This window comes from Trichosurus vulpecula, chromosome 4 (assembly GCF_011100635.1).
Source record: "Trichosurus vulpecula isolate mTriVul1 chromosome 4, mTriVul1.pri, whole genome shotgun sequence".
NCBI classification, from domain to species: Eukaryota; Metazoa; Chordata; class Mammalia; order Diprotodontia; family Phalangeridae; genus Trichosurus; species Trichosurus vulpecula.
Window position 1 is genome coordinate 74,531,943 of NC_050576.1, and position 23,484 is coordinate 74,555,426.

General features: G+C 45.9%; 1 protein-coding gene across 1 annotated transcript in view; it reads right to left on the bottom strand.

The window, feature by feature from the left end:
• Window positions 1–1,237: 1,237 nt before the first annotated feature.
• The window catches only part of LOC118846766 (ADAMTS-like protein 2), a 33,212-nt gene continuing 10,965 nt past the window's right edge, over window positions 1,238–23,484 (bottom strand). The window contains exons 5-18 of the mRNA XM_036755507.1: window positions 22,921–23,066; window positions 20,723–20,846; window positions 18,288–18,368; window positions 17,584–17,759; window positions 15,954–16,377; window positions 12,405–12,834; window positions 11,453–11,559; window positions 10,984–11,113; window positions 7,686–7,899; window positions 7,035–7,190; window positions 6,458–6,628; window positions 3,345–3,521; window positions 1,455–1,599; window positions 1,238–1,356 (exon numbers count right to left, since the gene is read on the bottom strand). Coding sequence (XP_036611402.1) covers window positions 1,238–1,356; window positions 1,455–1,599; window positions 3,345–3,521; window positions 6,458–6,628; window positions 7,035–7,190; window positions 7,686–7,899; window positions 10,984–11,113; window positions 11,453–11,559; window positions 12,405–12,834; window positions 15,954–16,377; window positions 17,584–17,759; window positions 18,288–18,368; window positions 20,723–20,846; window positions 22,921–23,066 — 2,600 coding nt within the window. The remainder of the gene's footprint in view (window positions 1,357–1,454; window positions 1,600–3,344; window positions 3,522–6,457; window positions 6,629–7,034; window positions 7,191–7,685; window positions 7,900–10,983; window positions 11,114–11,452; window positions 11,560–12,404; window positions 12,835–15,953; window positions 16,378–17,583; window positions 17,760–18,287; window positions 18,369–20,722; window positions 20,847–22,920; window positions 23,067–23,484) is intronic.

The following is a 23,484-nucleotide window of genomic DNA, read 5'->3' on the forward strand; positions in this document are numbered from 1 at the left end:
TTGAGGACCTAGAGGGCCACATGTGGCCTCAGTCTTCAAGGCTGCAGGTTCCCCGCTCCTGTCCTAGAGCATCTCTCCTTTGCTTCCACTCAGCTTGCTAAAAGGCTGGGACCATCTTGGCCAGGTGGGGATGAGGTACAGCAATGGATAATTCCACTCAATCCCTCGGCAGATTTGGGTTTTTTTATACTTTTCAAGCCACATCCTAAATGAGTTAAAGAGACCTGGGGACCAGGGCAGGGCTTCAGTCCTGTCCCACTCACTACCCTTGCTCCAGGTGTCTCAACTCCTTGTTCTACATCTTTGGTGACTTGGATGTGAATCCAGGTTGGACACCAGAAATAAATTAAGAATTTGAAATACAAGATGAGAGCTGGCCTGCGTCCTTCAAGGTTCACTGAAGGGGGAGGGCTTGCTTTGGCTTGGGTTGAATTGGGATCCCCCTTCTCTCCTTCCCTTTCCTCTGCCCTCACACTTGGAACATTTTCACCACCACAAAACCTTCCACTCTAACACATCAACACAACAATCTGTTCTCACCCCCTTCCTCCTCCCAGTAAATACACTTGCAGCCTCACACCCAAATGAGATCATTGTTTAATTACAAAACAGGACTTTTAAAATGTGTAACTGAGCTCACAACCAGAGGTTACAAAAGCCGTGGGATGAGGGCAAGGGGCCAAGGGGCCAGAAGCAGCATGAGCATTTCTTTCCTCTTGTCACTTAGACTATTGTGTGTCTCCCTTGGTGACCCCAGCCACCACCCCCATAAGTACCCAGGAAAACCAAATAATCTGGTTCCATTGTTTCCAGGCTGTTGAAGGAAAGGGAAGAGAACAAGGTCCTTGGAAAGAGACAAACAGGTAGGACTCTAGGCAGAGATTAACAGCAACAGGTCATTTATCAGGGAAGGTTTGCAAGAAAGGAGATAGATGCCTCTGAGACCTTGCTCGTTAGGAAGAAACTAGAGATACAGCATGGTTTGTGAGGAAGTACAGAGTAGGGATAGGACACTGGCCTCAAAGTCAGAGAAAGCTGGGTTCACATCCCCTGGGCAAATGTGCCTCAGTCTCCTCATTTGTAACATGTGGCCTCTAAGGTCCCTTCTAGCTCTATATCTATGCTCTGTGATCCTAGAGAAACAAGTGGCTTTTTTGTGTGAAGGGTTACAGAGGGATCCTTCCTTTCGCACCTACCACCCGGCAAGAAGCAGGTCACAGCCCAGCCCTCTGACAAGTCAGAGAGCTTTACCGCGGCAGGCACCACAACAGGCTTTTCGGTAGTACCAGTGTGTGCACAGCTTCACCTTCAGCACCAGGGCACAGTTGGCTGTGGCTTTGTCCTCACAGTCTTCATCTAGACAACAGAAATCAGGCCACGAAACAAGTCATCAGCCCCATCCCTACCACCTGCCTCATGCCCCAAGGTAGCAGTCGGTCTCCCCATGCCCTCACCTGGCGCCTCCGTAGGACACAGCTGGACCTGGCATGTCTGCTTGGCCTCCGGCTTGGAATTCGGGTCACATCCCTGGCCCAACTCCTCTCCTTGGTAACATTTGACCTCTCGCAGCCTCAGCCCCACACCACAAGTCTTACTGCACTGTCCACAGCCCAAGAGGAACAGGGGAGAAGAAGCAAGAAGTGATGGTGAAAAGAGCAAAGTCCTAACCTGGGGCTGCATCAGAGGATCATAGATTTAGAGCTGGAGTCTGAGACTCTCATTTCACAGACTGAGAAAATTGAGGCACATAGAGTGTAAGCAACTTGCCCAGGGTCCCATAGCTAGTAAAGCATCTAAGGCCGGATTGGAACTCAGGTTTTCCTGACTATCCACTGTGTCACCTAGCTACCAGTCAATCAACCAAGTCACATGTATCATGTACCTATTATGTTTCAGGTATCCTGTCTAGTGCCAGAAATACAAATACAAAAGTGACAGTCCCTCTTCATTTTCAGGGCTCAACCATCACAATTCCCATTCCCTTGTCCTGGTCCGTTGGCTCAATATACAAATTCTTCTATCTAGCATAAGCCACTAGGACCTTGGAGGAATCATAGTGGAGAGACAGTGTGGTGGAACAGACAGGACTCTGGATTTGGAGTCAAGAAGACCTATGTTGAATCCTGCCTCAGATCGGACACTTACTAGCTGCTGCACCCTGGGCAATTCCTCAAATTTTCTGGGTCTAAGGTTTCCTTGTCTATAAAATGAGGGAGTTTGATGGGACTGGATGACCTTTGGGTCCAGCTCTAAATCTGTCTTCCTATGATTCCATTCCCTTTTCCTTTCCCATTAACTTAACACACAAAATACATCAGCCCAAGAAGAGCTCCTGAGACCTTGGGGGAATTATGATCAAGTGAACTCCGTCATTGCTCCTGGAAGAGGTGTGTCAACCTACTCCTCAATGGCACCCCTCACCATCCTTGTAACTTTCTGGCCCAAAGTGCCCTTCTCTGACTGCCAATGCCTCATTTGTGTGTTTCTTACTCCTCTTTGGAGGCGAGGCATTTGTATCCGTAGCACCTAGCACAGTGCTTGGCACATAGTAAATGCTTAATAAATGACTTTTCACTAATTGATCCATATTTCCTTGAGCATCATCAAATCTAAGATTCACCATCCCTTCCAGACTCCTTAGCCCATCCCAACATCCATGATGCTTCCCCCGCTTTCTGGAGAGAGTAACTCCAAAGCACAGGTCTATCCCACCAGAAGAGAAATCTTGCCTCATCCCTAAACCCACGCAGGATTGGCTCATCCTCCGCACGATGTTCTACAAAGGTGTCTGTACCACTCAGAATTCCAAGGTCCCTAATCCTCCCCTGAGGACTGAGTGACTGGCAAAGAAGAAGGGCAATCAGCTAGCTTGAGTTTTATTCAGAAAAATAGCAACATTGACAGACAGGCCTTCAGCTGACTCTATCCAGCTCCACAAACCACAGAGCATGGCGGCCAAGTTTTAAGATCAAAGGATCGTGGACTTGGAGCTGGAAGGAACCTGATGGGTCACTTGATCCAAACCCTCATTTTACAGATGTGTAAACTGAGGCCTAGAAAGGCAAAGTGATTTGCCTACAATTACACAGGTGATTTTAACCAGGTAACACACAGATCGCAAAGGGAGTAGCAGCTCTGGGATTTAAATCTGACTCCAGACCCAACAAACTTTCAACTATACCACACTGATGGGGAAGATAGAAATAGCGAAGGCAGGAGTCTGTTCCCACCCTAACCCCATTCCTCTGCAATTCCCCCTCCACCCTCCATGGGGGAACATCTCCTTCTACCCATAATTCTCCACCCTTTCACCATTGCTAATTACGTCTCCCTCATCTCCTTACCTGAGACCAAGCTGTGGTGAACCAGATGGAACAGGGTCTCTTGAAACAAGGCGCCTGCACCTCGGGTTTCTGGGAAACATCACAGTGCCCTTCAGGGTACTCACGGTACACTCCATTCTCCAATCCTGCACACAGCACCCTACGGATCTTCACCCCTCGGCCACAGCTGGCATTGCACTGGAGTCAGAGGGAAGAGAGAAGTGCTCTGAGAGCAGTAAAACCTGGTGCCCCTACTGTCACTCAGCTATAGTCTGTCTCAGTGTCTTGTCCTTCTCCCTGTGGGACAATGGGACTGGCAGGTTTTCAGCTAGGAGAAACATAACCCCAGACGGAGATTGTTTTGCTAACAGTCCTCTCCAATCCCTACTGTGCAGGACCTCTTTCGACCTCTCTTGTCCTTCTGTGCTTCTCTCTACTCCATTCAATCATTTCTTCATTCATTCATTTGTTCATTCATTAATTCAACAAGCTTTTATTAAAGCTACAATAGTGAAGGGGGAGAAGCGGCACGCCCAGAGGATAGAAGACCAGCCTCGGAGTCAGGAAGACCTAGCTGGATTTAAGTCCTGGCTCCAATGCAAACTAGCCGGGTGACCACTGACAAGTCTCTTGACTTCTCACTGTCCCAGGCAATTGTCTAAATTACAACAGGACGTGCACTCACCTAGCCCAAATCAGTCTCATCTTAGAGCTGAGAAAAGTGTCTCTGAGAGATGCAGGGACTTATTTCAGAGCATCTAAAATTCCCAAAGGGTGGGTCAACAGGAGATGAAGCCAAGGGCAGAGAAAAGTGTTCAGAGAAGCAGAGTTTAGAAACCAGTGAGTCGAGGAGGAAAGGTAACCATTCTTGAAGCAGAGTAATATAACAAAATTGGAGCCTGCTCTATGGGAGTGAACCCGCTACCCTGGCAAGTCCAAGGGGAGGATAGGGAGAAAACCATCCAGGCAAAAGAACAATGCCCTTGCCCCCTAGTGGGGATTTCCTGAAATTGCCACGTTCAGTTCCTGACAAAGCATTCCTGCCCGCTCAACCACTTTCCCGCAAAGTCTCCAGAAAGGGTAAAAAGGAGACACACAATTAGGACACACTGTCTGCCCAAGCCACATCTCTACTGACAGCATCTCCAGGAGAATCCAAGTTATAGATGAGTTGCTGATCTGCATTATGGGAGGAAGTTTCCACACCAGAAAGTCCTCAAATCAATAAAATCACAGGCTCAGACCAATAAACATTTTTTAATGATCATGGAACCTGCCACTCCTCCCCCCACCCCCACATACATATACACTCAATAAACTCCAGTGGCTCCCTATTACTTCCAGTATCAAATATAAAATTCTCTGTTTGGCTTTTAAAGGCTTTCATCACCTGGCCCCTTCCTCCCTTTCCAGTCTTCTCATACCTTATCCCTTATGACACTTGCTCTGTGGTCCAGTGACCCTGGATTCCTGGCTGACCCTGGAACACAACTCTCTAGCTCCCAACCCTTGGGCATTTTCACAGACTGTCTCTCAGGTCTAGAGGGCCTCTCCTCACCTTGACTTCCTGGCTTCTCTTCCTTCAAGTCTCAGCTAGATCCCACCTTCTATAAGAAGCATTTTCCAGTGCTCCTTAACTTTGGCATCTTCCGTCTGAGATTATCCCCAATTTATCCTATATATGCTATTTGGACAGAGTTGTCTGCTGTTACTGTTAGACTGTGAGCTCCCTGAGGGCAGGGACTTGAGGACAGGTTTTGGTTTTGGGGGGGAGGGAGTAGGGCATGTCTTTCTTTGTATCCCCAGAATTTAGCATGGTGCCCAGCACACAGCTGATGTTTAATAAATGCTTGATGGCTATTTGATATCACTTGTCTCAATGCCCAGAAATCCTCTTCCTTGTTCCCTTCTCCCCACCAACTCAAAAGGTTTCATGGTTCAAACCATAAAAAAAAATGAAAAAAGAAACTAAGGGAGGGTAGATTTGGAGAAACTATATATTGGGAGATTGGTCTTACTGTACTTTGTCTGCTTCTTGATCTGAAGAAAGGAAGCTTCTGAAGAGGTCTAGGTTTCTGTTGCATTTAACTCCATGCAATGTCTCACGTGCAGAATCATCGATATGCAATTAAAAGGGACCTTAGGCATCATTTACTCCAACTTCTTCACTTTATAGATGGAGAAACTGAGACTCCAGAGGTTAAGTGACTTGCCCAAGGTCACACAGGTCGTAGATGGCCTCTGGGCTAAGGGCCCTTGGTTAGAACACAAGGACCAGAAGGATCTTCAAAGTTCATCTGATGCATTACCCTGAACCACTCCCACTAGCCTTGCCAACTTTCCCTGATTCACTTGGCCTAGGACTATTTAAAGAATAAAAAATTATAGCTCAAAGGGTCCCTAGCAGTCACCTAGCCTGACTCAGTCTCAACTTAGAGATAAAGAAACTATGGCAGAGAGAGGATGAAATGATCTACTGAAGAGCACACCAAATTCCCAAAGGGTGGATTGGCAGGAGATGAAGAAGCCAGAAAAACAAAGTTTAGAAAGCAGTGAGTAAAGGTAATCATTCTCAGAGCAGGGTAATATGGTGAAATTGGAATGAACTCTGTGGAGGTAAGCCTGCTACCCACATCTTCTGGCAAGTCCAAGGGGAGGATGGGGAAAAAACCATCCAGGCAAAAGAATGATGCTCTTGCCCCCTAGTGGGAATTTTCTGAAATTGCCACATTCGGTCCTTGACAAAGCATTCCTGCCTGCTCCACCACTTACTTTCCCCCAAAAGTCTCTAAAAGCAGAAGACGCACAGTTGGACTGCCTGCCCAAGCCCCACATCCCCAGGAGAATACAAGTCCCCAGGGCTTATCAATGTGGCCATCTATCTCATGACTCTTCAGGCTTACTCCAACAGGGTAACAATAATATAAAATCATCCTGATCCCCCAGACCACCCTGATTTGTCCACAGGAGAGTCCCCAAGGTCACTTCTAAGATGTATCCAGTCCCTGTCTTGAGGTTTTCTCCCCCATGTCTCTAGGGCAAGATGACCCAGGCCACCCTCAACCTGCTACCATCTTACCTCCTAAAAGTGGGCAACCTCCCACATAAAGTGACACTCTCTACCTGAGACTCACCTGTTCCCACCCTTGTTCCACCCAGTGGGCAGGGCAGTTCCAGCCCCCACAGGGGTAAACAGCTAGTGGTTTCGTGGCCGGGTCACACTGGGAACCTGAAATCACCTTCCCCTCCAAATTTCGACATGAGATGATTCGGCTCATCCGTCCCTCACCACAGGCACCTGAGCACTTGGAGAAACATGGGATCATTGGGTGGGTGATTCGGGAGCTTTGGGGAAGCAACATACTCCTGATCACATCTAAACTTGCTTTCTCATTCTCTCTTGAATAGCTCTCACTGGTGGTACTTAACTAGCAAAGGATATCTGTCCTTACAGATTTGTCCTTATCTGTCTAACGGTTCTCCAAACTTTCACTATGCTCCACTCCCTCGCAGAAAACCCTTGTTTCCTTTGAAAGGGAAATAAGCTTCAGATTGTGGGGCATTGAGCTTACTGAACTGAAATTAGGGGTAAGGTGGGTATAGGTCTCCTCCATCTCGGTCATCTTCAACTGAGACCTCACTTCTTCCTGTCATCTATATATACTTACTGCCCAAGGATCATGAAAGGCTGAAGGAACAGTCTGGACTCACCGGTCCCCAGTCAGAAGTGGTCCACTGCCGATCACAGGGAGGGCCCAGGCACTCCTTCTCGCCAGCTGGTCTTGTGGCCTCATTGCACAATGACAACCCCACGGAGCAGCGCACCTCTCTCCTCATGGTCCCTTGCCCACCACATCGAGCTGAGCACTGGGCCCCACGGAGGAAGAGGGGAAAAGAGGCAAGATGAAACATGTTACGGTTACAGTAAATCAGTTTTATTCTAGCCACAGAGCCAGCATCACCACAGCCCTCACGTAAACCAAGCACACGAAGGAGGTGAGTAAACCCTAAAGCTTTATGGACTTCTCACTTTCTTTTACTACGTAAAGTCATCTTAATACAGCTATGGAGGCAGATGCGTGTCTATTACTCCTTAACCAGTTTTGCATTTGTCAGAATCTTTCCTGCTCACCACACAAATACACGGATAGAAACAGAGGGTGCCGTTCTTTCTAAAGAGAATTAATTTATCATGTAAAAACATCCCCCAAGTGAATTGCTTCAGTGGTCATAGTCAAGGTGAAGTGAATTCAGGGTCACTGGGAAATTCAGAAATCTGTGAAAGGTCTAGTCAACAGCACTGCCCTCCCCAAATCCCAGACTACCCATTGCAAGGATGTCAAACCAAAGGCACGCCCATACCTCAGACCATTCAGAGAGCTCCCACTGAGGGCCACAGGCCTTGTTCCTGCAGACCTTCTTTTCCACGGGCCGTGCCAACCCAGCCGCCACACATAATTCATCATAGACCGAGCTGTCAAAGCCAGGGGCCAGCATCCTCCAGCAGCGGACTGTGCGGGCCTGGTGCCCCTCCCCACAAGTCCTTGAACACTCGCTCCAACGACTCGTCTCCCACCTCCACGTGGAGAAAAACAGACAATCTACAGATGCAGAAGGGGCCGAGCCATGGCTCTCAGAAAAGGCATGGTGCCATCAAAACTCAGGCCCAGAGAGGCGTAACAAGAACAGTAGAAATGGACCAGTAGAAAGAGTTCTGGGAGGGTCTGGGTTCAAATCCTGTTTAAATTTGGATGTCACAGCTCCTCTGAGCCTAGGGTTATTATTCATACAGATGACCTTTAAAGCTCCTTCTAGGTGGTGTCATAGTGGATAAAGCCCCAGGCCTTGAGGCAGGAAGACCAGAGTTCAAATGTAACCTCAGACCCCTACTAGCTGTGTGACCATGAGCAAGTCACTTAACTCTGCTTGCCTCAGTTTCCTCATCTGTAAAATGAGCTGTAAAATGGCAGACCACTCTAGTATCTCTGCCAAGAAAACCCCAAATGGGGTCGCAAAGAGTCAGAAATTACTGAAATGACTCAACGACAATCATCTGATCCTAGTGAGAAGCCTTAAAGGTTGCCAAATTGGCCATGGAACAGCCATCTCTTACAGGATACAGATCGTTCATGTCCTTGGTCCCCAGACTCCATTGAAGAAGCTGTCTTCGCTTCTTGGCCTAACCCTACCTGCAAATTTCTCCCTCTGACCCTTTTACTCAGTCACTTAATGGTAGATGATCTGAATAGCTCAGCTCCATGCACTGAATATTAACCTTTTCCCAAGCCTTAGCACTTGTAGGGTAAGCTTTCTACTCTGTGGGTGAGTCCTAGAGTGCTAAAGCCTGGCTGCAACTGGTCGGTCGAAGGTATATGCTACTATTGATTAGGAAGTCATGGGACAGGACTTCACATTTACCAGTGACTATAATGTCAGTCAGCAAGAGGTGGCTAAACTCTGCTACGTGCAGAACACTCCATTAGGTACATGAGGCAGAAAATAATAAAATAGACAGCAGAGCTTACTACAGATTTGGGTACATGGTAGGTGCTCAGTATGTGCTTGTGGAATAAATAAAGGGGAAGGCACAAACCTTGCTCTCAAAGAACTTTGGACGCATGATTGCATCTGAGTGCCACAGTTTTCTATCTGTTAAAAGCAAAGACCTATGAGATGTGAAATTTAGGGTCAAAAGCAAATACCACGAGATATGAAAGCTGGGGTCTGGGACCCTGGGGTGACAATAAGCAGAGAGATAATGAGCTTTTGGGGACCTTAAGGCAAGCACACAAACCACATTCTCAAATCAACATTTTTAAGAGAAATTCAACTGAGAGGGAAGAGACCCTGGGACTCAAAGGGAGAATCACTCATGGCTAGGGGAGAGCAGGGTGGGAAAGGGTTGGAGAGGAATTCATATGGGATAGAGGCCCAAATATGGCAGGGTGGAAGGAAAGAAGAAGCATAGATTTGGCAGGCTACTTGGAAGCTTCCTATCAATTACTTATATGATGGGAATCCCCATTATCCCTTTACACTAAGAATTTGTTGTGAGTGCTTTTTAAATTTCAGCACCCCTAGACAAAGCCCTAATCACCTTACCTTAGTTATGTCTCTGATGCTAAGGGAACAAAAAAGCTGACAATAACCGTGTCTCTTTTGAAAAAAAAATAGCATCATGTTAGCACTTACATAGTGGTAAGGAGCTAAAGGCAGAGGCATCTATGAACCTCCCTCTATACAAGTCAGCTATGAGGACCAAATGAGACAATAGTTGTGAAGTGCTTAGCATAATGCTTGGCACATTTTTGTCGTTCAGTCGCTTTTCAGTTGCATCCAACTCTTCATGGCCCCATTTAGAGTTTTCCTAGCAAAGATGCTGGAGTGGTTTGCCATTTTCCTCCCTGACACATAGTAAGCATTATATAAACATTACTTGTTGTTATCATTATTAGTATATGAGTCTTCTAGTTCTAGTATCAGACCCCGTTTACTTGGTCTGTAACTTTGAAAAGAACCAGAAATGTTAGGTGATATGGATATTTTTTAAAAAAAAAAAGTTATTTTTCCCCGGCTCTCCCACACTCTATGTCTGAAAGGTTGTGGCCACATCTTTCAGGGGATTCCATGGTACGATCACCCTTATCTGGGACCCTGTCCATTCTCCAGCCTTCTACCTCTGGACTAAGTGACACAAAACCAGTCTGGAAGAAGAAGAGAAATTAGAGGAGGAGGAGGAAGAAGAAGAGCAGAAGGAAGAAGAGGAGGAGGAGGAGGAAGAAGAGGAGGAGGAGGAAGAGGAAGAAGAAGGAAGAGGAAGAATAGGAAGAGGATGAAGAAGGAAGAGGAAGAAGAGGAGGAGGAAGAAGAAGGAAGAAGAGGAGGAGGAAGAAGAAGGAAGATCAAGAAGAGGAAGAGGAGGAAGAAGGAAGAGGAAGAAGGAGAAGGAAAAGGAAGAAGAGAGGGAGGAAGAAGGAAGAGGAAGAAGAAAAAGAAGAAGAAGAGGAGGAGGAGGAGGAAGAAAGAGAAAGAAGAGGAGGAGGAGGAAGAAGAAGAAGAGGAAGAAGAGGAGGAGGAAGAAGGAAGAGGAAGAAGAGGATGAGGAGGAAGAAGGAAGAGGAAGAAGTAGAAAGAAAAGGAAGAGAGGGAGGAAGCAGAAGGAAGAGGAAGAAGAGGAGGAAGAAGAAGGAAGAGGAAGAAGAGGAGGAAGAAGAAGAAGGAAGAGGAAGAAGAGAAGGAAAAGAAGAGGAAGAAGAGGAGGAGGAGGAAGAAGGAGAAAAAGAAGCTGATACTTATTCAGTGCTTTAAGGTAGGCAAAGCACTTTATAAGGATTATATCATTTGATCCCCCCACAGCTCTAGGGAGGGGGTTGCTATTATTATCTTCATTTTATAAATGAGGAAACTGAGGCCCAGAGAGGAGGTAGGACCTCATTTGTAAAATGACGAGGCTGGATGATCTCTAAGGTCCCTTGAACTCTGTGTCTATGATCCTATGGCTTCTCAGGGCAAGGTTTGAGCCCAGGTTTTTCCTGACTCCAGGTCCAGGACTCTGCACATGACATCTTGTCTTCTCACCCCCAGTTGTTGGGGTTTGAGTGATGCCCTCCTCCCCAACCATGCCGCCCCATCCTGGGATTCATCCGCACCGGTAGCTCACCTGGGTTGGCAATCCCTCCCTGTGCAGAGCTCATAGGCAGGCTCTGGGCGGGTTACAGCATCGCAGTAGGCCTCTTCCACTTCCACTCCATCATAACGCACACACATGGCATGGGAGACACTGATACCTGCTGGACAATCAGGATGGCCGTAGCCAGGAAGCCCCCGTTAGAACCCACGACAAAACCAAAGTTCTGGATTCTTCCCACACAGAGTCAGAGCCGGAGTTTGACCACCTGCAGTTCAGATCAGCTGGGAAAGAGGCCCCAGATACCATCAGCTCATAGGGGGTCATCCCCAGGCTGAAGTGTTAGGCACAGACTGCCCTTGAACAGGAGAAAAACCAGTGAGCAAGGAGCCAGGCAGACTTCTTCCTTCACACACTAGGAAAGGCCTCTCTCCACCCTTATCCAGTGAGCTCCCTCACTCCTTCCTCAGAGCTCAGCACCAGGCTGTTCATTTGGACCTACCCGAGGTACAGGTGGAGCTGCAGGGGGCCTGGGCAGAGACCTTCCAGCGGTACATATCAGCCCGGCTGACGTCATCATGGCCGGGAGGACTCACGTTAAAATCATTGCTGAGGAGAAAGGCCAGCGTGAGGCACCGGGTGAGGAGCACCTTAAAGCCACTGTGAGGCTAGGAATGGAACCAAACACAGCTTCTTCAGAAATCCCTGCGTCCCAGCAGCCCCTCCCTTATGCCTCGTGGGGGCCGCCTGGGTTACTTGTTCCACTCTCTCCCTTCCTGACCCAACAAAAGCGATTATCTCCACATGGATTATTAACTTTTCTCCTTTCTTTACTTCTTTCCCTCTTCCTTACTCAAGGAAAGGAATGTTTGCCTTTCATGAGGCCCTAGAGTCCATCTACCTTGACAAAGGAAAAGCGGAGCCTCGGCCTGGCTATTCCCCTCTCACCAATAAGCTCAGTCTCAATTCAGGGACCCCAAGCCAAATATGCAGAAATACGATCCCCTCCTATTATTACAAACATTCTCAACTTGTCACTCTTTGTTAAGTGACATCTGGGCGGCACCATGGATAGGGTTGGATTTAGAGTTAGGAAGACCCAAGTTCGAATCCTGACTCCCACACTCCAGGAGCCGTGTGACCCTGGGCAAGTCACTTCATCTTTCTTAGCCTAGTTTCCTTATCTATAAATAATTATAAACAGCCCCTGCTTCCCAGGGTTGTTGGGAGTCTCAGATGAGATAAAATATATAAAGAATTCTGCAAACCTTAAAAGTGCTGTTATGTATCATATCATATCATATCATCTCATATCATACATAAAAGCTAGCTATTTTAAGTGGCAAAGTGAGGCAGATTCCCAAATAAGAAGGGAACTTTATATCACCCCTACCCCATGAAATGCTTGGTCCCTGTCATTTCTGCACATAATAGAGTCCAACAGTGCCTCTCACCTCTCCATGCCAGGGGACTGGAGGGGCTCAGCCTGAAGCTCAAGGCCTAAGCCCACCTGGAAGCTTGAATCAGATGTAGGGTTCTGTTCAGCAGCTACCATGGTGGGGCTCACAAAAACCACCTCCTCCTTTTCTTGTTTGCCTACAGCCTCAGCTTTTAGCAAATCCTCAGAGGTGGGTGTTTTGGGTAGTGGTTCCTGCCAGCCTTGGGTTGACTGGATCAGTGGCTCTGGGGTTGGGTTTCTCCAACGCACTGGAGCGGTAAGCTGCCGCAGTTTTCGACAGAAGGCAGACTGCCGGGAGTCCCGATGACACAGTTTCCGAAAGATGTGCAACTGGGTCATCCCAGCCTGCCTCCTCTCCAGGAGCCCTGGACCCATCATGGGGTATGGAATGGCAGTGCTGGTAGAAACCCGGCTCCATGGGAAAGCTAGAAGGCAAAAGCAAGACAGATCACAAGGACCAGAAGAAAGGCTCACCGCTTCCCAAACTGGGAGCACCCAGATCTCCAGGGCTCAGGAGAGACATATCTTATCATATCCCAATGTAACCCAATGACAAGACGGGGTATTAAGAGGAGGAAGGTATCATCTATGTCATGGATGGGCAAAGAAGGCTTATTTGGTGTATCTGAGGTGATAGCCACCCTTACTATCTCTCCCTGGTATTTTGGGAGTCCGTTAGATGTGATAATGGCCCATAGTTTCACCAAGGCAATGTGGCACAGTAGATAGCATGTCAGGCTTAGAATCAGAAGGACTCAGAGTCAGATCCCAACTCTGATACAGACTAATTGACTTTGGGCAAGTCTCTTAACCTCTAGCCTAAGGTCCCTTGGTCCTACCTACTAAGTCATGGATGGGTTTTAGATCTGGAAGAGGACATCTAGTCTGACAAAGAGCTGAGTCCCAGAGATGTCAAATGATTTTCCCAAGATAACACAAGTAATAAGTGGCATAGCCAGGATTTGAACCCAGATCCTTAAGATTCCAAATTCAGAGATCTTTCTAAGGTGCCATGCAAAGAGTTCTGCAAGCTGACAAAATCACAGCTCCTCCATGTATTCTTTGAGTTTATGTATAAGATTTGGGATCAAGGATGATGCTTCCTATAGATTTGAAGAGCTTGATTCATGAAGGATTTCCTTTCCCTGTGAATAGTCTTGGTTTGGGGTTTTTTTAAGGATATGAACAGGCATTTTTCAAAAGAACAAACACAAATTGCTAATAACCACTCGAAAAAATACTCAACCTCATAATCAAAGATATACAAATCAAAAGATTCTGAGATATCATCTCAAATCCATCAATTAGCAAAAATAATCGACAGCAACAAAACTCGATGACAGACATTTTTAGATATGGCCAATATGGCCAGCTGCTTTTCTTCACTGTGTTTATTTGTTACAAGGAGGCTTTTGTTTTGGGGGTGAAGGGGGGTTACAGGAAGGTGTGAGGGGAATGATACCAAAAAAAAGAAAGAAGAAAGAAAAGTGTCACTGAAACATTTAAAAAATACAGAGAAGAATGCAGAGGAAAGGTCAGAAGAGAGCATAGACGAAGCCATGCAGTGTTGAGCTGATATGCTGAATTTAATATAGATATACTTTTTAAAAAATACATAACTGAGGTTGTTTCAAATACTACCTTCTTTTCCTCCTCTTTTATAAGAATATAATTTTGTTTGATGATGTTTGTCATATTCATAATAATAAAAAAGAAATAATTTTTAAATTGGGTGTAACAGGTATCTTGATTCATCGCTAGTAAGAAGCACGAATCACAAAAATAATCATATGCTTCGACTCAATAATACCCTGGGTATATACCCTGAAAGCATCACTAAAATATAAAAATAGCCACCTGTTCAAAGATTCTGATAACAGCATTAGATAATTTCAAAAAAACAGCTACTTCGACCTCCATTGGTCCACTCAGTCTCCAAGGTTTATTAATTCTACCTCCACAGTGTCAGTGGCACGGTAGATAGAACACTGGATCTAGAGTCAGCCCCAGATATTTACTAGCTGTGTGACCCTGGGCAAGTCAGTTAAGCTCTGTTTGCCTCAGTTTCCTCATCTGTAAAATGGGGATAAAAATGGCACCTGCCTCTCAGGGTTGTTGTGAGGATCAAAAGAGACAATAATTGTAAAGGGCTTAGCACAGCATGTGGCGTGCAGTGAGAAAGCACAATAGAAATGTTAGCTGGCATCATCGTGATTGTTATCATTGCATTCTCATTGCCACCAGTCACGTGGATCTCTGAAGTAGCCTCCTAATTGGTCTCCCTATATTCTTTCTCTCTCTCTCTCTCCCCCTCCCTCTCCCTCTCTTCTCCAAATAGTAACTCCTCTGATTGGCATTTAAAGCCCTTCACAACTGTGGTCTAGCTTACCTTTCCAGGCTCGTTGCCCTTCATATAATCCATGGTTCAGCAAACTGGCCTACCTGCAGCTTCTCACATACAACATTCTATCTGTGCCTTGACATGTGCTGTCCACACATGCCTAGAATGCCCTCCCTCATCTACTCTGCCTCTTAGAATCACTAACTTCCTTCAAGCTCATCTTGAGCAGCATCTTCATCACGCTTTTCTCTGACATGCACCCCACTCTGGCACCCCCACCCTCGAGCTCCTAAGGTTCCCTTTGAAATTACCTACTTACTCTGCATATATTTTGCATATGCTTAAATGTGTACATGTTGTCTCCACAATAAAGTGTAAGCTCTTCGAGGACAGGGATTGTTTCACTTTTATCTTTGTCTCTCTATACTGACTGGGACAGTGTCAGGAACACAGTAGGCACTCAATAAATGTTTGTTGACTGACTGATCGATTATGATACATTGACATAATGGACTATATTATAATACATTTAAGACTAATTAGTATGAAGAACACAAAGAAATCTCTAAGTCACCTTTTGAAATTGGGGGGAAAGGGAAAACATAGAACAAGAAGAATATAGTACACACTGTGACCCAAAAAAAGAGGAAAATTGAATGAAAAAGAAAGAAAAGGAATGCATGAAAAACCTTTATGATGCCACATACACTGAAATGAATTTAAATGTGAATAATTACTAAGCAAATTTAGCTGGTTGTACTGATATTCATTTTTTAATAAAACATCAAACTTAAAAATAAAAACAAAAGCAAATTAGGTCACATTTCGTCACCCTTGAGCCTTGATTATTTATAACTCACTACTAATTCCTCAATATATTGTCTCTGCTCTAACAAGATAAACTTCTCCACTCTTCTCCACACAGCTGATGCTCACTATTACCTCCCTGCCTTGGTTCCCCCCATACAATCCCCCTCACTTGTGATTTTATTTACCCAAATCCCATGGAGAGCGTTATTACTGGAAAGAACTCAGGTCATCTATCCAATATCTTTCCATTATACAACACGAGATCTTTACTAGCTCCATAACCAAGTGAACTAAAGAGCAGAAACCTAAATATAAATATTACTACTAAATGCAATACTAAATCCTATTTACTCTCCATAAGAACCCTACCAGAGGTCAAAGGAATTCACGTACCCAAGTTGGCTTCTCCACCAACAGTTGCCATTTCTGCCCCTCCCCTGATGGTAGGATTTATGTGTTCCACTTGGAAACGAAGCTTCTCTTCCTCCTCCACCATAGACCGGCCCCAACCTCCAGCCTGAGCAGCCACAGCATTCCTCTGGACAAAGTCTCTGTGGCCCAAGCTGATCTTCCTGGTGTCTTCTCCTAGTGAGCTATGGCCAATCACCTCCTCTGGGGAGATGGCAGAGATCCAAGTGGTATTGAAGTCAGCAGTTGGCCCAGGCTTAGGTGAATCAAAATCCTGGCTGTAGTGGCCATGTGAATCTGGGCGGTGGAGAGAGAGGGGAGGCTCTGGAGCTGGAGCGGCTAGCACCTGAACCCTCGGCACTGTAAAGTCATAAGATATGTGGGGTACCTTCCCATTGAAATTATAATACTGAAAATAAAAGTCAGAAAGCACGTTTTTAGTAAAGCCAGCCATGCCCTGAGAGAAATTATGCCGCCCCCCTTCTCCAGCTCACATCATCTCATCTTTTTCACTTGAGACATGAAAATATTTCTATTTTATATTTATACATAGGCCTGTGATTTCATCAATGCAGGGAATCCTTGGAATGGAAGCTCTCTCCACTGATGTAGCTTAGCAATTCATCTGCAATTAATAGCCCTAGAGAGTTTCCTGGAGGCCCTGAGAAGCTAGTGACTTGTCCATGGTCACATGGCATGCATCAGAAACAGAACATGAACCTAGATCTCCCTGACTCCAGGGCCAGACCACAATCTAAATTGAAGAGGCTCATTGCCAGGAGGCCGGACACCAGGAGATATTGGGTTGTTGTTTTTTTTAAACCATGCCAATTCAAGAAATCATCTATGAAGTCATAAAGGGAACACATACATGTTTCTCAGGTCTTTGAGTCAAAAGACCTGAATTTGAGATCCTCAGTTCCATGTCCTATTTAGTTGTGTGACTCTGGGTAAGACACATTCTCAATCTCAGATAATTGTGTGACTCTGGGTAAGGCACTTACATTCTCAACCTCAGATAATTGTGTGACTCTGGGTAAGGCACCTACATTCTCAACCTCAGATTCCTCCCTTGTTACATGCGAATAATGATAATACTGTCACAGGATGGCTGCAAGGAAAGTGTTCTGTGAACCTCAACACAGGAGGGAAAAAATGAACTATTATAAATCATGTAAATCATAGAACATAGGAGCACGGATTTCGAATCAGAAAGGACCAGAGTGGTCATCAATTCCAAACACATCATTTCAAAGAGGGCAAGGGAGAGAGATAAGCATTTATTAAGTACCTTCTGTGTACCAGGCATTATGCTAAGGTCTTTACAAAGGTAAAGTGCTATTACTCTCTCCACTTTATAGTTGAGGAAACTGAGACAGATGGAAGTTTAGTGACTTTCCCAAGGTCACACAGCCTCTGTCTGAGGCCAGATTTGAAATTAGATCTTCCTGACTCCAGACCCAGTGCTCTAAGCACTAGGCAGAAAGCTCCAACCACTTCATTTTCTCACTGACCCCTTCCCCCAACTTTTTTCAGGTTAGAGAGTCTACTGCAGCCAGCCCAATCAATGTGCATTTCTCCTTTCTCTACGCCTGTCAGTGTCTCCCTCACATACCATGGCATTCAAGGACTGGTTGGTGGGTCCCTGAGCTATAATGTACTCCAGGCCTTCCGAGTGCAGGCTAGATGGGCGCCGGTACTTAAACACAGTTCCAGCCACTCGGAAGTTCTGAGGAGGGTCCACAGCAGCATTTCCATTGAAGAAGAAGTGCCCAGCTTCATCTGCCAGTGCTACAAAGAAAAGGGGACACGAGACAATGGAGTAAGAAAGCAAACAAACAGATGGACAGCCTGCAAGGGCATAAGCTCTCCTGATGGGGTTTTCAGGGGATGCTCAGGGATCCCTGACCAAGTGCCCAGAGACAGGCTGTGAGGACAAGAGAGGTTTGCTTTGGAGTCTGTCAAAGTAAACCAGTGGTTTCAAACTTTGGCTCCTTCTCCACCTCTGCCCAGTCCCCACACCAAAGTCACTAGGATCGGCACTGGTTCTTTGTGCTGAAGAGCCTGCACATAAGCGAAGGAGGAGCTGACAGGGGTCATAAGATCATAGGCTCTGAGTTGGAAGAAGACCCAAGTCCAACTTGTCCAACCTTCTCAATTTACAAATGAGTAGCGAAGGCCCAGGGACTTGAATTAAGGTGAAGGCTATTATCCAATCAGAGGGGGGATTGCAGTGGATAGAAGGTGTTGCACCATGGGGGCACGGAGCTGGTATCCTAAGGAAGGGCAGGCCCATGTCCATGGCCCTCGATCCTTTACCAAGGATGTTTTCCGTCTTCCTGCGCTCGATGATAAGGATATCGGTGGCACCAACAGGGATATTGGTGACAAATACGTAACCTGGAAAGATGAGAAATTACTCTGTTGGGAAAGAAGGGTCCTACACTCAGCCTTAGAGAGCTGAGTATCAAGTGAGGGCAGAAGCCAAGGGTTGAAAGAAATGCCAGTTAAAAGAATCAGCCTCAGACGGAAGGGCGCCAAGTGGAGAGGAAAGGGAAAGCCTCGAAAGGCATTGGGTGCATCAGTGGGAAATGCTCTGGATTTAGTCAAAGGAACCTCCTCTGCCATTTACTGCCTGCATGACTTTGGACAAGTCATTAAACCTCTGTGGGCTTCAGATGAAGGCTGTAAAGTGAAGGGGTTGGACTACATGAACCCTGAGGTCCTTTTCAGCTCTAAATCTCTAACCCTATAAAAGCCTCTCAAGCCAGTTGGCACAGGACCACAACAAAGGTGACATGAACCACTGCACCCCACATCAATCAATCCACATTCATTAGGCGCACACTGTGTGCCAGACGCTAAGCTAAGCATCAGACCCTTGGGGGTCTCAGGCAGTCAAAGAAAAGGAATAAGGCAGTTCTACACAGTAGAGCTGCCAAGAGAGCCCAACAACTCCAAGGAACAAGGGAACCGCAGCAGTAGTAGTAACAGTAGTAGTAGTCGCCGTTACTTCATTCTCCTAGAGGACCGAGGACATCAGCTGGGTCACTTCTTGACTTGCAAATGAAGTGGATTTAAGTGAAGCAGAGCTGTGCAGTCATCAGCCTCACTCTCTCCTCCAGAGTCATTGGGAGTCCAGTGACAAGACACAGGTCAGGACAACTGGAGATGGCCCCAGATGCAGTGGAAGACTTTGGCCTTTTGAAGCTAAGATCTTTCCTAAATCTAAGATTGTCTGAGGCAACACCCATTCAGTGATCTAAGGCTAGGTAAGAAATGAACCATAGAATGGCCTAGTTTGCCTACTGGGGTGGGGGTGGGGCAGGGAATCAATCAGGGTTTCTGACCAAAACAGAAACAATCACTATCTGCACTCACTCTAAGCCATCAAAACCCAAACAACGACCAAGCGAGGCTTGGACTGGAACCTATTACTGGCCAATCAGAGAGCCAGAGTGATCTGGATTTAAGGCATAGTCAAGTAGCCTCCTTTGAATCCTGATGGACTTTCTCAAAGCCTGGTTTTCCAGAGCTCTATTTTAAGAAATCATAAATTAAAATACATGGGATAAAAAAGTTAGTTGTCCCAGTTTTTCGGAGAAAAATGACAGAATTAATAAGTAGAGAAGAAAAAAAATCTACCCCCCAAACCCCAAGATATCTTGCAAGGTTTAAATAGCTGTAACAGTAGAAGTGATAGTAGTAGTAGAAGTGATACTAGTACTAGGAGTAGGAGTAATGATAGTAGTAATAGTAGTGGTGATAGTAGTAGTAGTAGCAGTAGTTGTAGTAATAGTAATTGTGATAGTTAAAGTAATAGTAGTGGGGATGGTGATAGTAGTTGTAGTAATAGTGATAGTAGTGGTGGTGGTAGTAGTCATAATATTAGTTGCAGTGGTGACAGTAGAAGTAGTCATAGTAATAGTAGCAGTGGTAGTAGATAGTGGTGGTGGTGGTAATAGTAATAGGAGTTGCAGTACTAGTGATAGCAGTAGTGCTAGTGATAATAGTCATGAAAGTAGTAGAAATAGTGAATGGTGATGGTGGTGGTAGCAGTTCTAATAACAGTGGTGGTAGTACTAGTAATAGTTATAGTAGTGATAGTTAGTAGTATTAGTAAATAACACTTTAAAGTTTGCAAAGTGCTTTACAAATATCGTCTAATTTGATCCTCACAACAACCTTAAGAGGTTTATTATACCCACTTTATAAACAGAAGTTCAGTGACTTATCCAGGGTGACGAAGCTAAGAGCTATATGAGGCTGGATTTCCTAACTCCAAGTCCACTAGGCCACTTAGCTGCCTGGGGAATGTTAGACCTGGATAGGGTCAGAGAGGTCACCTAGTCCAGCTCTTTTTTTTTTTACAGATGAGGAATCTGAGCCCCAAGAGAAGTGAAGGGACTTTCCAAAAGTCACACAGCTAGTTCATAGCAGAGACGGGACTACAGCCCAGGTCTCCTGTCTCCAAAGGTTTTACTCTTCCATTTATACCACACTGCCCTCTTCAGTGACCCAGGCAGGTCGGAATTACCTATAAGGAAACTGGCCACCTAGATGAAGATCTAAGAGTAGGAAGAGAAGAGGGGCAGAGAAGTACAACTGAAGACACCTCTTCTATAGTCTGGCCAGCCCCAGGGTCAGCAGACAGGACATATGGGCTCTGCCCCCTCCCCAGGCTGATGCAGCTCCTCCTCCTGTCCTCCCCACAGCCCTTGGAGGAACCCTGGCATCTCATCAGCAGAGTGTACCTAACTGTGAGATCCCCTTTCGGAAGCTCCCTGAAACTCGGTAACATGTGCTGCCATCCCCACCACAAACGCGGCACCTGTCCATCGTCTGGAAGGAGTGGAGATCGCCGTCACACCCAACTGGCTGCAAAGAAAAAAGAAAAATAGGGTGATTTCCAGGATTTGTCTAAGCCTGACTTAGGATCCCTCCTAGGGGTTTTTAGGAAAGGTTATTTTTTCCATAATATCTTTTCTCTAAGATTATATTTCTTTAAGGCTTCTTCTCCCTTCCAGTGAACTGTTCCCAAAATGACTGTTTTCCTCCAGTGATACTCACACCAGAGGAGGCAGCATGCCATAGTAGAGAGAATGATGAACACAGAGTCAGGAAGATTTGGGTTCAAATCTCACCTCTGATACTTAGTACCTGTCCAATTTCTCCTCAGTTTCCTTTGATGGTTCATTATCTAAATCACACGCCCTAAGTGGGTACTCTTTCTATGCTTCTCTTTCTCTACCTTCTTTTTTGTCACCTCCCATGGGTTTAATTATCATCTCTATGCCAATTACTCTCATATGTATCTATCCAGCCCCAGTCTTTCCCCTGACCATTAATCCTACATCATCAATCAACTATTAGGCATTTCAAACTATATGTCCCAACAACATCTCAAACCCAACATGTCCAAAACAGAGCTCATTGTCTTTTCCTCAAAATGCTGGGCTCTTTCAAACTTCCTTATTCCCGTGGAAGACAATACCATCTTTTCAGTTTCTCACCATTATCCTCAACTCCTCCTTCTCCTTCATCCATCTGCCAAAGCTCACCATTCCTACCTCCACTATGTCTCTTGCATCTGACCCCAGCTCACCACTAGCATAATCCCCATCTTGGGTCAGGCCCTCATCACATCTCACTCGGACAATTGCAATGACTTCTGATTGGTCTCTCCGCCTTAAGCCTCTCACTACTTCAGGCCATCGTCCACACTGCAGCCAAAGTAATTTTTCTTCAGTGCAGATTTGGCCTAATTATTAAAGTCAGGCAGCTTCCTAATGCCTCTAGAAATCAAATACAAATGCCTCTCGTTAGCTCTTAAAGTCTTTCCCGACCTTGTCCTAAACTTATCTTTCTATCCTCATTGTGTGTTACTCCTGCTCCCATGCTCTGTGACCCAGACAAACCGGCCTTCTCTCTACTCCTCACGTATGACACCCCCATCTTCCTTCTCTCCGCCTGTACACCGGCTCTACCCACTACCTCAAATGCTCTTCCTCCTCACGTAAGTCTCAGAAGATCCCTCTCTTCCTTCAAGACATCATTGAAGCATCTCCTCACATCTCCCTTTTCTTTGCCTGTACACCAGCTCTGCTCACTACCTCAAATACTCTTCTTCCTCACGTAAGTCTCAGACGATCCCTTAAATGTTCTTACATGGCCTGATGCATATACCCCATGGGTAGCAATTACCATTGGAGTGATACCAGGGTTGGTCAACGCTCTACCTGACACAGCAGAAAGGTTATGAGTTTCCCCTCCTGGTTACATGTTTTGCCATTACATAGGTCCCCTTTTCCACACCAGTTTTGCCTGGGTTAGCAAGAGTCAAGCCTTCAAGGGTGGCTATTACGATTCCCTGTCCCCATTCCTATGGTGGCCAAAGGGATATGTTCCAAACTGTTCTGCTACCTAAGTTCCAGAGATGTGAAGATGACATGGAAGACAATCTGGCCACTTTCACCTAACTGGACCTGAGTTTCCTCATCTGAATCAGATGGCCTCTGAGGTCCTTTCCATTTTTGGAATCTGATTTTGGAATGACGCTATTAGAAATGCCAGACAAGAGATTTAAAACGTTCACTTTTGTAACAACTGGCTTGTTGTTGTTCAGTTGTGTCCAACTCTCTGTGACCCCATTTGGGGTTTTCTTGGCAAAGATACTGGAGTGGTTTGTCATTTCCTTCTCCAGCTCATTTTACAGATGAGGAAACTGAGGCAAATGGGATTAAGTGACTTGCCCAGGGTCACACAACTAGTAAGTGTCTGAAGCCAGATTTGAACTCAGAAAGTTGAATCCTCCTGACTCCAGGCCAGGCGCTCTATCCTGCTCCATCTAGCTGCCCAGCAACTGGCTACCAAGAGCAAACTACTTAAACGCTGTCAATTTTCCAACTGATAAGGACGCAGCTCTCAGTGTTCTTCTCTTAGAGGATCTCACCTCACACTGGCCATTGATGCAGACTCCTTGATACATCCGGTCCTTGCAAGAGGTCCCATCCCGTGCTTGTACCATCAGCTGCCTCTCCCCACTCTTGGTGGTACACTGGAGGTCACATGGTCTGTTAGAGATACTGATGTAATCATCTAGGATTGGGGAAGAACAGGAAGGAAGAAAAAGCAGATTTATAAGGAGAGGCAGCATAGTACAATAGAAAATATGATGGATTTGGAGTCAGAGGACCTGGGTTCAAAACTTGGCTCTGTTAACTAATACCACCTACATGGCACTCCCTCTTCCCCATTTCCATTCCTTGCCCCAGAAGCAGATTGAAGCCCCCTATCCCAAGGTTCCTCCCAGGGAGGCACTGTGGAACAATAGCTTTAGATTAGGAGGATGTGGCTCTGCCATGGACCACCTATGTGAGCCTAGGTAAGTTTGAACCTCTCTGGGCCTCAGCTCCTCATCTTTGAGGAATTCTGGAGAAGAGAAGATATAGAGGAGATCATTGAGAAATTGTATGACTAAAAGAAAAGATGATCTGGTCACATGGAGAGAAGAAGG